The sequence below is a fragment of the Odontesthes bonariensis genome, chromosome 21 (assembly GCF_027942865.1).
Source record: "Odontesthes bonariensis isolate fOdoBon6 chromosome 21, fOdoBon6.hap1, whole genome shotgun sequence".
Lineage (NCBI taxonomy): Eukaryota > Metazoa > Chordata > Actinopteri > Atheriniformes > Atherinopsidae > Odontesthes > Odontesthes bonariensis.
In genome coordinates, this window is record NC_134526.1 from 23,894,088 (window position 1) to 23,906,043 (window position 11,956).

General features: G+C 45.3%; 1 protein-coding gene and 1 non-coding gene across 2 annotated transcripts; both read right to left on the reverse strand.

The window, feature by feature from the left end:
- Nucleotides 1-1,363: 1,363 nt before the first annotated feature.
- fam234b (family with sequence similarity 234 member B) lies at nucleotides 1,364-11,795 on the reverse strand. The gene is made up of 13 exons (XM_075454037.1): nucleotides 11,256-11,795; nucleotides 9,879-10,427; nucleotides 9,389-9,502; nucleotides 8,942-9,109; nucleotides 8,637-8,752; nucleotides 8,224-8,374; nucleotides 7,862-8,003; nucleotides 7,512-7,706; nucleotides 3,014-3,092; nucleotides 2,709-2,876; nucleotides 2,440-2,560; nucleotides 2,042-2,268; nucleotides 1,364-1,946 (listed from the first exon to the last, which is right to left on the reverse strand). Exons 1-13 carry the CDS (start codon nucleotides 11,290-11,292, stop codon nucleotides 1,944-1,946), a joined length of 2,070 nt encoding a protein of 689 aa, XP_075310152.1. The 5' UTR covers nucleotides 11,293-11,795; the 3' UTR covers nucleotides 1,364-1,943.
- On the reverse strand, nucleotides 11,652-11,803 carry LOC142372211 (U12 minor spliceosomal RNA). The gene has a single exon (XR_012768204.1). It is a non-coding gene; the product is annotated as a U12 minor spliceosomal RNA (small nuclear RNA).
- Nucleotides 11,804-11,956: the final 153 nt, after the last annotated feature.

Genomic DNA, 11,956 nt, shown 5'->3' on the forward strand with positions numbered 1-11,956 from the left:
TTCACGCTACAGTTTAACCAAAAACATACCATTAGTTGTGCTACAAATCCTGATATTAACGGTTTCTTGTTAAACGTTAATGAAGACCTTTTTCATATTCATATTTAACACCAAGGATTCACTTAAACACCCACATTACACTTTCAGGGACCCGTGGCGTCATCTAAAAAGAAAAATGCCACCAACTCTCTCTAAATCCCACTTATCATGCTGTATTTTACAAGTGTTATATAGGCAGAGGTGATCTGAAAAAGCAGCAGCAAGAACTCCAGGAAAGCATCTATTTACCCAGGTTCTCATTGACATTTGCCAGTGGTAGCGATAAGAGGATAATCTGTGGAGGAAAGGAGAAGTGAGAGGGGATTTTAACTAAATTATGCTTTTAAAAACTGACACCTAAGTCTTATGGGTTCAGCAACAGCTGCAGGCATCAAAGCACAGAAGGGCGTTCTCTTTATGGCTGGTTTCAAGCTACTGATGTGGGGGGAAAAAACATGGCTGCATACCTTTGTGGTTTAAAGGCTTAAGCTCGAACGGAACATTTTTCCAAAGCACTTCTGCCACCGTCTGCTCACAATATTTGAACATCATTTGGTGTGTGAGAAATCAAAGATAAAGCATCTGGAATTTGTATGGTCAAAGACAAGGGAACGTAATATAGCGAGCGAGTGTGTGTATGTTTTGACGCAGTTCAGTGAAGCTCGTGAGTCCAAGTCTGTGATGCCTGATAACCAGGAAAGCCAACAGACGTCCTCAGTCGTCGTACTCCTCCAGCAGCGCTGCAAAGTTCTTGCTGATCTGAGTCCCCACATACAAGAAGGGCACCACTACCAGGTCTGCTCCCCGGTGTCACACACCCCACCATGGAAACAGCCAAGTTAGTTTATGTCAAGCGGCCTGACTTTGAGGTGTTTACGAGAAAGAGGAAAGTTAAGCCTTCTTTTAAATGAAAATACTCGACTACAAAATCCCACATTTCTCCCACCGTGGGTTTATTAGGTCTACACCTTTACCCCTGCATCTTATTTCATCACTCAAGTGTGTTATTACACACCATGTCCGCTGTAACATCTGCACACTCACCTTTTTTGGATTTGGGAAGAATGGTGCCGGATGATGAGGCTGTCCGGCCCTCCCCGGAACGTTGGCGGGACTCGGCAATAATATACGCAGGTTATTGTGGGCTGGCAGCCTGACCAAGCGACCAAGGAGGGCAGACGGCATGTTTACAGCGTTTAATGCGGTAGCAGTGCTGAAAACAGTGGTAATATTTGGATGTGGAGGGTTAACAGCGCCACCTGGCGCCTCTGTAACGACACGGCGCCCTCCTGGAGTTGGTGCGCAAACAACTGAGACGGTGCAATGAGGGTACAAGTTTCAGTTTACTCTCTTGCATTTTGTGAAGTTCCAGCTTACATTTGAAAGCGATAAAACAATGGTGGATCACACAGTCATTTAAAAAAAATAATAATAATAATCGGAAGAATTTAGAAGTTAAGCATTGAAAACATTAAAGCCAACCAATAAATACTGTACATCATTAAATATTCTCAGACTCCCTAACTTAGCCATGACCTGAAGAAAAAAAGAGATGAATATGCAGGCCTTGAAATAGTTATGTGTTCACATGTTCTTGCAGCAATATTACTGTTCAACTACATATAAAGTATAAAGTTGTTCTGCTTAAGTTAAATAAATACGACCAACTTCCTGATCCTACTTAAATCATTTCAATAAACAGTTTCATTGTACAAACGTAAACCAAAACGAGACTAATCTCTTTTCACAGGTGACAGAAGTTAAACCCTGTTTAGTGAACCTAGCGGCATGTAAACGGCTTCAAATGAATTGGAAGTGTCTCCTCAGTGCAGAATTGCTTGCTGCTTTTCTCCCCTTGATCCGTGATCTCTGGGTGGTCCCGCTCCTCGTGGCACAGGCGCTCGTCACTAAACAAAGGAGGCACAGTTAACCGACAGTTGCCATCTAGCTTCGGCCAGCGGGTTACTGAATCAAAAGCGTCGCGCCCCATCTCACATCTCACCTGGCGTTTAAAGGACAGACGCCTGAAGAACGTGTTAACCTCAAACACGCCAGGCTTAACGGCGCCCCCCGTCCTGTTGTCTCCGCCCAGCCTGACGACTTGTCCTTTGGCGATGGCAGCTTTGAGGCTCATGCTCTTGACTATGCGAGCGCCGGGCTCGGAGTCAGGTGTGGGCCGGGAGGACAAGGTGATGTAGGTGGCGTCTTTCTGATGCTCCCGGTAACCCACTGTCAGAAAGAAGGGGGTTAAAAACGACACAGTGAAGGGGATATCTGGTGCAGTGTTGGCACCTTCTTTAAATTTACGCATGTAACGTAGTCCGATTGATCACCGAGAATAAAATTTAAAATGTCGCAGCGTTTTGCAGCGTCTGTGCATATTAACCACAGTGACTGTACCTGCAGATGTGACCGCTGTGTCTGTGGTACTGGTGAGCTCCAGCAGGACTGTGGGATAAGCAGGATGCAGCAGGAAGAGTTTTCTGATGAGTGGCTCCGGCGCGGAAACACCTGCTGCCACCTAAACAGCCAGAATAGACAGTTTAGTGAAGTTGAAGACAAAAACGGTGGAGTGAATTAAACGGAGCACACGATTCAGTTTGGCATCATCCTTCCTATTCTAAGTGCTTCGCCTCAATAATTATCTTATTTTCTACGTGAAGACTCACGGTTCTCTTGGTAACGTTCCTCTTTGCCGGGATTGGCTCGCTGGCCCAGAACAGGAAAGCCGATTGGCCAGTTGAGGTGGAGATTGCAGAGGTTTCCAAATCGAGACGAGGACACACGAACTCCGCTGCCCAGAGAAGGTGGCCGGTCGCCCCGTCGACGATCTGAGCCTGAGAGACGAAGGGAAACCGAGGGTGACCTGTGTCAGTTCAGGTTTTTCTTACAAAGAAAAGCCATCGCCAAAAAACAAACAAAACGACTTTTACAAGAAGCATGTGAGACGGTATCTCAGCCCTAAGTGTCTTACCTTCATGACACCATTTGCTGAATGGTGAACGAAAAGGTCAAGGATTCCGTCGTCGTTGAAGTATCCCGGAACCGGCTGACTGTGACAGGAAAAGGATTAGTTTTAAGAAGATTTTGCAAGTCTCTGAATTTTTTTTTGTTGTAACTAACAAAGAGCTAAACCAGTGCTCTAATGGTGGGAAGTTAAACCTTAAGAATCTCAGATTAATTTAGTGTACATTCTTGGTAAGTGTAAAGTATTCCTCATTCCTGAGGTTTAACGTATCAGGACAGGATAAAAATGTTTTTTTTTTTTTTTGTTTTTTTTAAATCACCAGGGCCCTCATTTATCAAGCGTTCTTAGGAACAGATCTGTGCGTAAAGCGTGCGTGCGATCATTCCTGAGCAAAGTGTGGGATTTATGAACATGTACTTGAACTTAGAAATGTGCCTAAATCTACGCACAGCTTTGACCATGCTTACGCACATTGCCTAGTGGTAGAATTACGAAACTGCAAATGGTGTTGATCGCTGCACAGGGGAATATTACAATGTTCATTCAATTGTTGCATTACAGTATGTCTGACGGCATTTGGGTCCGTGTAGCCTATGCAATTCCAAAGCACGGTGCATTAGACCTACCTGGCGTTCATTGCATTTCATCCAGAGTGTAACAATAATTGTTTCACCAGAAGACCTGACAATAATCAGCCTAGTTTAATTGATATGGGTATGTAGCAGCATAGATGCATGACCAGTTCCCTCACCTGCCTGTAGGCATGCTGTCAATTATTCAATCAGAGGAGTGGCAGTATAAAAGGAGCCCTCCCTCATGCTTTCCCTGTCTGCTTCCATTGAATTGTCTGCTTCCGGGTTAGGGGTCATTTTCTCGACAAGGTATGTCTGCTGCTCTCGCGGCATGTTCACCTTTTGGTCTCTCTGGTGTGCTGATTATTTGTTGTTGCTGCAGTGGTGGCCGTTATGCATCCCTGGCTCCAATGGCTCTCGGGGTGCTGTCTCCCCTCGCGGTGGTGAGTGTTTGATCTCTCTGTGTCTCTGTATATATGCTACATTTTAGGGCTAACGCTAGTATGCTCAGTTAACAGGTGTACTGCCGCCTGGATCGTCCTCTCCTCCTCCGGAGCGTGTCATCATAAGATGCCGTTGTAATTCTGGGCGCACTGACCGGTAGGCTGGAGACACTGCTGCTCTGCACGGAGCTTTTATCCTGCTGCTCTGCACGGAGCTTCTGATCCTGCTTTACTGACTGACAGTTCGTCCAACCTGCTCGGGGTTTTTATCTATCGCCGATAAGTATTGCCTGAACAAGGTCTTGCTTGGGATTCCCTGTTTTAATGTTGTAATCGTCTAGTGCTTCAGCCTTAACGGCTGCGCCTGGCGCCGACGGACGGCGGTCTGAGCGCTGTGCCTGACGCACGGAGGGTGTCTGGCAGTTTTAATTGATTTTGAGGTTACACTCCCTTAGTTTCTGTTTTGTTTTCTTTGTTAGCTACTTTGAGATAATTTGTATATTGTTTTCTTTTGGAGTACATTTGTATTTTGGTTTTGTTTATTTCTTTTTCAGTTACTAAATTGACCATTATTAAGATTTGTTTATCTCCTTCTCAGTGCTGGCGTCTGGTGGCTGGGTGCTGGTGGTCCGGCTGGTGGTCTTCCCCCTTTTTTTTGCTGTGTTCCTTTGGGATTTGAGTTCTCACATTTTGGTGCTTTTAAGTTGGTTTGTTGTTTCTTTATATATTTTAGTTAGGATTCTGCCCCCCTTCTCACTAGCCCCTGTTTCCCCAGTCACGCTCAGCACTGTTTAGGTCTTCTTTAATTTTTCTGTATGAATGTTTTTAAATCGTATTATAAAAAGACAACTATTATAATAAAAACTAGATCTTTTTGTATAAACATCGAACTACGTCTTCTCATTCCTAGTATATTGAACCTGCGTGTCCTTGAACCTAAACTTAATAATTCTCTGGGTGAAATTCCTGGAGTGGCGTTGTTGGATCACACCGAAAACCATTTGAGCTTAACTTAGTCTGCTCGGCTGCCACAGGTATAAAAGGCACACGTAGGACATGCCATTCAGAACGCAGCATGGCCCATCTTGCATTGCTTGAAGATCTGGAAAACCGTGCGCTACGGAGGGAGCGCGTGTTTAGGGAGCGTGCAGATTTATTGGCAGAAAATAGTGAGTGGCTTCTAAGCAGGTTCAGATTTCCAAAACATATATTGCTCGACCTCTGCCGTGAATTGGGTCCATTTCTCGAGCGAGAAACTAAGCGCACACAAGCCATACCTGTGCATATACAGGTGCTGTCCACTCTGGGCTTTTTGGCTACAGGTACGTTTCAGCGCGAGGTAGGAGATCGATGCGGCATTTCTCAGCTCTGTCCATGAGCCGAATTCTGCCCACAGTGTTGGATGCGATTATTTCTTTGGCACCGACTTACATTCGATTCCCTTATGGGGGTCCACGCCAGGCAGCATTAAGCGAGAGTTTTATGGTATCGCGCAGTTCCCCAGCGTCATAGGAGCAATAGACTGCACTCACGTCGCACTAAAAGCACCATCACAGCACGAATACAACCTCGTGAATAGGAAGGGGAAGCACTCCATTAATGTACAGCTTATATGCGACAGTGATATGCTGCTTCTCAATGTCGTTGCCCGATGGCCAGGGGGGACGCACGATTCCTTTATTTTGCAGAACAGCTCCGTGGGCCTTCGTTTACAAGAAGGAGCTGTTGAAGATGGATGGCTAATTGGTGAGTGTTGCGCAGCATGTTTGCAACATTGGTTATATTCAGTGTTCGAACTACGGGGGGACTCGGGGGATCCGAGACCCCCTGAAACTGACACGAGACCCCCGAAAACATGATTTGGGAAATGTTGGGGGGGGTCTCTAAAATATTGGCAAAATGTGATTTCCCCTAATGAGTTATGATTGCAGACGCGATGCGTGTGGAGGTGTGGAGCCTGTGCGTAATTGGCATAAAGCTGTGCTGTCCGCCGCGTATGATTCTGTATTGCTTCTCATGTGTTTTCGAGATCCGCGCTCTGAGTCAAGCGCAAGCAAGTAAGCAAGCAAGCAAGCTCCGGTGGCTTTTAAAGGGAATGTTGGTGCCATATATGGTTAATTGGGGGCGTTCCATGATGCAAATTAGTCTGATCGTGCCCGCGCAAGGTGAACTGGCAGGTGTGGTATTTATCATTGCAGATTACCTACCGGTGTGCGTACGACCTGTGTAAGAACGTTTGATGAATGCCGATTTTTTTGTACTTGGGCACATTCTAAATTTCACTCATACGACAGGATTTAGAAGGGATTCTACGCACTAATGATAAATGAGGGCCCTGGTATTTACCAAGTCTTGGATCAAAGCTAACAAAAACTAAGCTAATATGCAGAAACTGTGTGAATAAATGAAACCCACCGTGACTGCTTTTAGAAGAATTAAGAGGGGAAGTCGCAACTAAGTGCTGTTCATCAAAAGCACTTCATTAACTGATCAATTTTTCAATGTGAGCAACCCTATAAAAGCAGAAGTTTTCAGACACCAGCAATGACCTTACAGAAGCAACTGTCGCTGCCAACCAATCTGGCAATCAATCAACAATTTGGAGTCCACCATTCGACAAGTGGAAAACCTTTAAGACAGTTTTAAAGCTTTTAAGACTCCCAGGAGTGGACTTCCCAGCAAGTTCACTTCAAGGTCAGGCCGTGCAATGCTCAGAGAAACCGCATCAAAACCGTCGAGCTAGATCTCGGACTCTACAGGCCTCGGGTAACACGTTAAATGCTAACGTTCATGACAGAACAATTCGAAAATAAATGAACAAGTGTGGCTTGTTTGGAAGGGCTGCAGGAGAAATCCTTCTCTCTCTCTAATAAGAACCTGGCAGCACAGCTTAGGTTTTTAAAGCTGCATCTGAAAAAAAAACCCTCTGGAACAGCATTTGGATGAACTGGACCAAAGTGCAGAACGTTTGGTGAAAACCAAACAGCATAGCAGCGCAAACACCTCATACCGACTGTTGGGTACGGTGGTGGAGGGCTGATGGTTTGGGCTCAGCCACAGGACCTGGACCTGTTTGGGCTCAGCCACAGGACCTGGACCTGAACAGAATGACTAAAAGAAAAAGAATCAGGGTGCTGCAATGGTCCAATCAAAAGTCAAGACCTCAACCTGACTGACGTACCGTGGTGGGACCTGAAGAGAGCTGTGCATAAACCAATGCTGCAAACCTCGATGAACTGAAGTGAAGAATGCTGTGAATAGGAGTGGACCGACATTTCTCCACAACAAAATGGAAGGAAAATAAGTTAATTATAAGATCCGGTACAGACCAGATGATTTTGACCAGATGACCAGATTTTTTTTGTAGGGTTAGCCTTAGAAATGCAGTCATTTTTTACCACGACTGCACTGATGTCACAGGCATTGTTGGGGAGGAAAGAGGTGTAGTATTTAATTCAGTTGTGACACCGGAGATATTCAGGCACGTACCTGTGAATGGGAGCTGAGCTGAAGGTCCACTCTTTGCGTAAGTCCTTCTGCCTGAGTACCGACAGCTTACTTGCACCGTATACCAATGCCCAATCACTTCTGGTGGAGTTCAGGTTTGAAACGCTGTCCAGGCTGTTTCGGTTGTTGCCAACATCAGCCACCAGGGGGAGCAGGACATCCACACGCTCAGATCCTCTGAAGACGGGAGATAACAAAATCAGCACTGACATCGTGTTTCATGCGCATCAGCGGGTTTGCAACCTGTCTCTTTTGCACACACCGGTTGAAGGTTTAGTATTGAACAGACAAAAGGAGTTCTGTGCATGGTAATTAGAGCCATGTGCCAGTACCTGTAAATGTGTATGAAAGAGGAGGAATTGCTTTTCCGTAGTGCCTCCCACCCCAGATCCTTCTTTCTGAGCGGCTGAGTTATGGACATTGGGGCAGCCGCTCGATTGTAGATGTCTCTGAGGGAGATGGCCTGGACATTACCTGAGGGAACGGACATCAACACAAGAACAAGTAAAAACACGGCTCAGATATTTATTCTTGAAAAGAATCCATTTCCACATGCTACTTAAATGCATTAGAGATATGTTTAGCTATTCGAGCACCTTTGTAAATGCTCGCAAACAAACATTTTGTGGCTGCACACGTGGTGACTGGAGAGTCTTATTTAAATGAATGTTTGAGATCTATATTTCTCCCTCACCGAGACCAAATAGGATGTAAAAGGCTCCTTGTTGTGTCTCGTGCAGCAAAGGACCAATCAGCTTTCCTTGTCCTGTGAGGTTGAAAGGCACGGGATGTCCAAGCTTCGCTCCCGTCAGCCCCGAGATCAGAGTCAGGGACAAGTCCAGAGTCTGAAAATGAATGTCGAATGTTTAAGCAGTGAAAAGAAGAGGAAAAAGGAAAAGTCTGTGACCAAACGCATTGGACTAAAGAGGCTCCAAGTTTTTCTACATGAAAGTAGGAGTAGCAAACGCGAGGAGCGACGTTCTTTGTCCACCGCTAAGAACAAATATTAAACAGACTTAATTTGGTCATGTATAACATTTCACCTCATTGTCCCTTAACATTTGTGTTCATGGAGAATAGGGGGTAGGGTGGGTGTCGCAGCTTTACCTCATCTGCAGGCAGGGTGGCTACAAGCAGATCTGGGACAGAGTCGCCCTGCAGGTCTGGGAGCAACACCGCCTGAGACTCTATGTTCTTGAGCAGGACCGACCACAACGTCTTCCCTGGAGAGCGAAAGGAGACCACGCACAGAGAACTTAAAACATGAATACTCATTTCCTCGTTCACGCGCCTTTATAATCCACAACAGATAATCCTCTTGCTCTGGCTTTGTTCTGATTGATGAACACTGGCAGAATTTTAATAGGATTCTATACAAACGCTTGTCTGGCGTAACGAGTTGTTGCCCTAACCTGTGGTGCCGTTGACCGCCATGAGGACAGATTTGCAGATGAGGAGGCACACAGATGATGGCTGGGTGCTGTACTGCAGACCGCACTGGATGTACGTCACAGACTCCCGCATGACTTTCTTCCACAGCACCTGACCGCTGACTGCAGACACGGCTACCGCACTGTAAACTGGGGTGAAGAAAAGGACGCAACGGAGCGTTAAAACAGGGAAAACGCGCAGCAGAGGAAGAAAGATGTTTAGATATTAAAGTGGATTCTAGTTTTAGTCATGAGGCCCATGATTTATACATCACATTTACTTTATGGAAGCGCACACGGATGAGCGTGAGAGGTTATCAAAAGGAGCACATGTACCTGACAAGGACTCTCTTCTGACGTAAAACGCTCCTACTCTGAATTAACGGCATGGAAACAAATCAGGTTTAACTGGCTTTTCAAAGAACTTACTTTTGTTCCCTTGCGTTGTGTGGGTGTCATTGGTCCGTGCAGTCACACCAAGAAACACATCCTCCACCGAATCACCGTCAACATCCCACACCTCCAGTGCGGGTGGAGTGACGCCTAAACAAAAAAGCAAAACAAACTGAGACAGGCTTCATAGGCCTCAAGCCTATGAGGTTAGCAACGTTCTTGAAAGCTATCAGTGGAAGGTTGTTCTATCAGTGACTGAATGCATGTTTAAATGTAGAAGAAATGCAAACAAGTCCAGCTGAAATAGATTGAGAGGTTGTTAGAATGATGCCCACCTTCCTATCTAATCATTTGTGGCTAATAATGAAAGGATAGGCTAACTAGACAACAAGTCTAGACCACAAGGCTCCTTAGAAAGTCTTAAAGCGAGCATTATAACTGGTGGAAGCACTCTCTGTAATTATATATCAACAATGGGAGATAAGTTCTTAAACGCTCAGTAAACTACAATTCTATGAGTCCTCACCTCCTGCAACACCCAGTGTGCGCTCCCACTGCAGCTTCTTTTCCAGCTCCCCCTTTTGGCACGGAATCAGGAAGGCGCACAGCAGCACAAGCATAGCAGCACAGACCAGAGGCACCAGGAAAAATGCAGTCCGGACAGCATTCTTAACCCTCATCCTCTTCTCCTCCGCGTCGCTACTGTGAACCCTCATCCCTGCGCCCCCCGACGTCGCAGCACCCCCTCTGTCCTCCCCCATCCTCTCCCTGCCCGAGTCCCTGTGGCTCCAGTACTGCACGCCTTTCATGTCGTCTCTGTCCTGCCTGGATTTCCTGGGGAGTCCCTCTGTCCACTCGTCCTCCTCTTCCTCGTCGTCCTCCTGTGCCTCATCCGCGGCGCCCACCAGTCTTCCGGATCTGCCCCCGCGTAGCTTTGAGGAACCCGCGCCCAGGCAGCTGTCCCTGCCCAGGCCGTTGCGGGGGTAGTTGAGCACGAGGTCATCCTCCTCACTCTCATCCTCGCTGTCCGCTTGGGTGAGAGGGTCGTACTCCCCGAGCTCTGAGCCCTTCTTCCCTGCAGACAGAGGAAGCGGATGACTTCAGAGCTGTCATACTTGTTGATACACCCCTGATATGTAAATGTCTTCTCCTATGAGTAGAAGTACATTATACAGCTCCTTCATTTCTTATTTTCAAGTAATTTAATAGTGCCTTCTATTTCAATAAAATCCCTCAGTTTGAAAACTGACACATTTTTAACGCTTCAGTGCATATAAAGTGTAATAATAATATATGATATTATAATACATTATAATAATTGCATGTTATTTTTCATTAATTCACTGAAAAGAACATTCAAATGTGTCATTGTGAGGATTGTTGTTTACTCACACTGATCAATCAAAATAACCAGTTAGTAAATGTTAAAACCCTACATTTTAGATCAAAATAAATATAATTACAGTATGCGACATACCAGTCAGTTCTGCAAATAACCAGTAAAACAATATACGTCAGGCTTTAAATGTAATATCTCCCATTTTGTTTGGAACGTTAAGCCACAAGGAGGTCAGTTTGTGTTGTGTTAACGTTAGCTTGCAGCCATACTCGGGGACAGACAACAACACAGTCGGCATGCTGATCGAACGCAGAGCAACACAAACACACACACACAGATACATCTTATATAACACTCTCAGAAAATCATATTGTTAATCCGGGTGGGTACAGAACAGTTGATAAATTAGGAAACCGGTGCATGGAAAAAAAAAAAAAAAGCAGACGCGTTTCCAATGCTGAGAAGTGGCAGGACCACCAAGAAATCGTGTACGACATCAATGAATAAACAGCTTTCCCCTCATTTTTTTTGCTATCGTGGAGATAAACAGGAAGAGCATCTTACCGGGCAGTTTAAGAGCACGGGACAGAGCTGCAGCCATTTGTCCTCTCCACGAGATACCAACGCGAGGCAACGGTGAGCGGTGGTGAGCAGCCCCAGAGCATCGACCCAGGATCTGCGCCTGCACTACTGCATTCTGGGATTCTGAGTTTTTCTAGTATACTTAAAGGTTAACTCTGTGTTGTTGAACCCTATTCCCAAAAACGAATGTGGAATTTTAAAAGGCATAACCACGTAGTTGGTAGCTGAATACTAAAATATCGTCTGTAAGGAGTGAACAGCTTGAGAATCTGGTTTAATTGCTTTGTTAATTTTCTTATTTCCTAAGATGCACAGTATGACATTGTATCCCATACTCAATTAGTTATTCTTGAATTGATATTAACAAATAAGGGATTTGGGGAAGGTCCTAGTCCCACGAGGCATCTCGCAAAGTAGGCAAGTCACCTCAGTAGGCAGACCTGTACCCCTTCAAAAATTCTTCTCGAATTGTACGAGGATACGGGCGTCACCCCGCATCGTTATTTTCCTTACTCATCAGTTTAAGGCATGAGTAAATGCTTGATCGGTGAGCGCTATAGTTATAGTGCCAAGGGATGTTCTATCAGGGTGCAGTGTACGTGTTATTCTTTATAATTAGTTTCAATTATTTGCAAAAACTAAAGACATTTTAACTAACTTAATCTAATATTGAAAGATTTTAA

Coding starts and splice junctions, on each gene's coding strand:
- fam234b (XM_075454037.1), bottom strand. CDS start 11,292: ATGGCTGCAGCTCTGTCCCGTGCTCTTAAACTGCCCG. Junction 8,004..8,223: donor TTACATCCTATTTGGTCTCG/GTGAGGGAGAAA, acceptor CCGTTCCCTCAG/GTAATGTCCAGGCCATCTCC. Junction 3,093..7,511: donor AGCTCAGCTCCCATTCACAG/GTACGTGCCTGA, acceptor TTCCTGTCACAG/TCAGCCGGTTCCGGGATACT.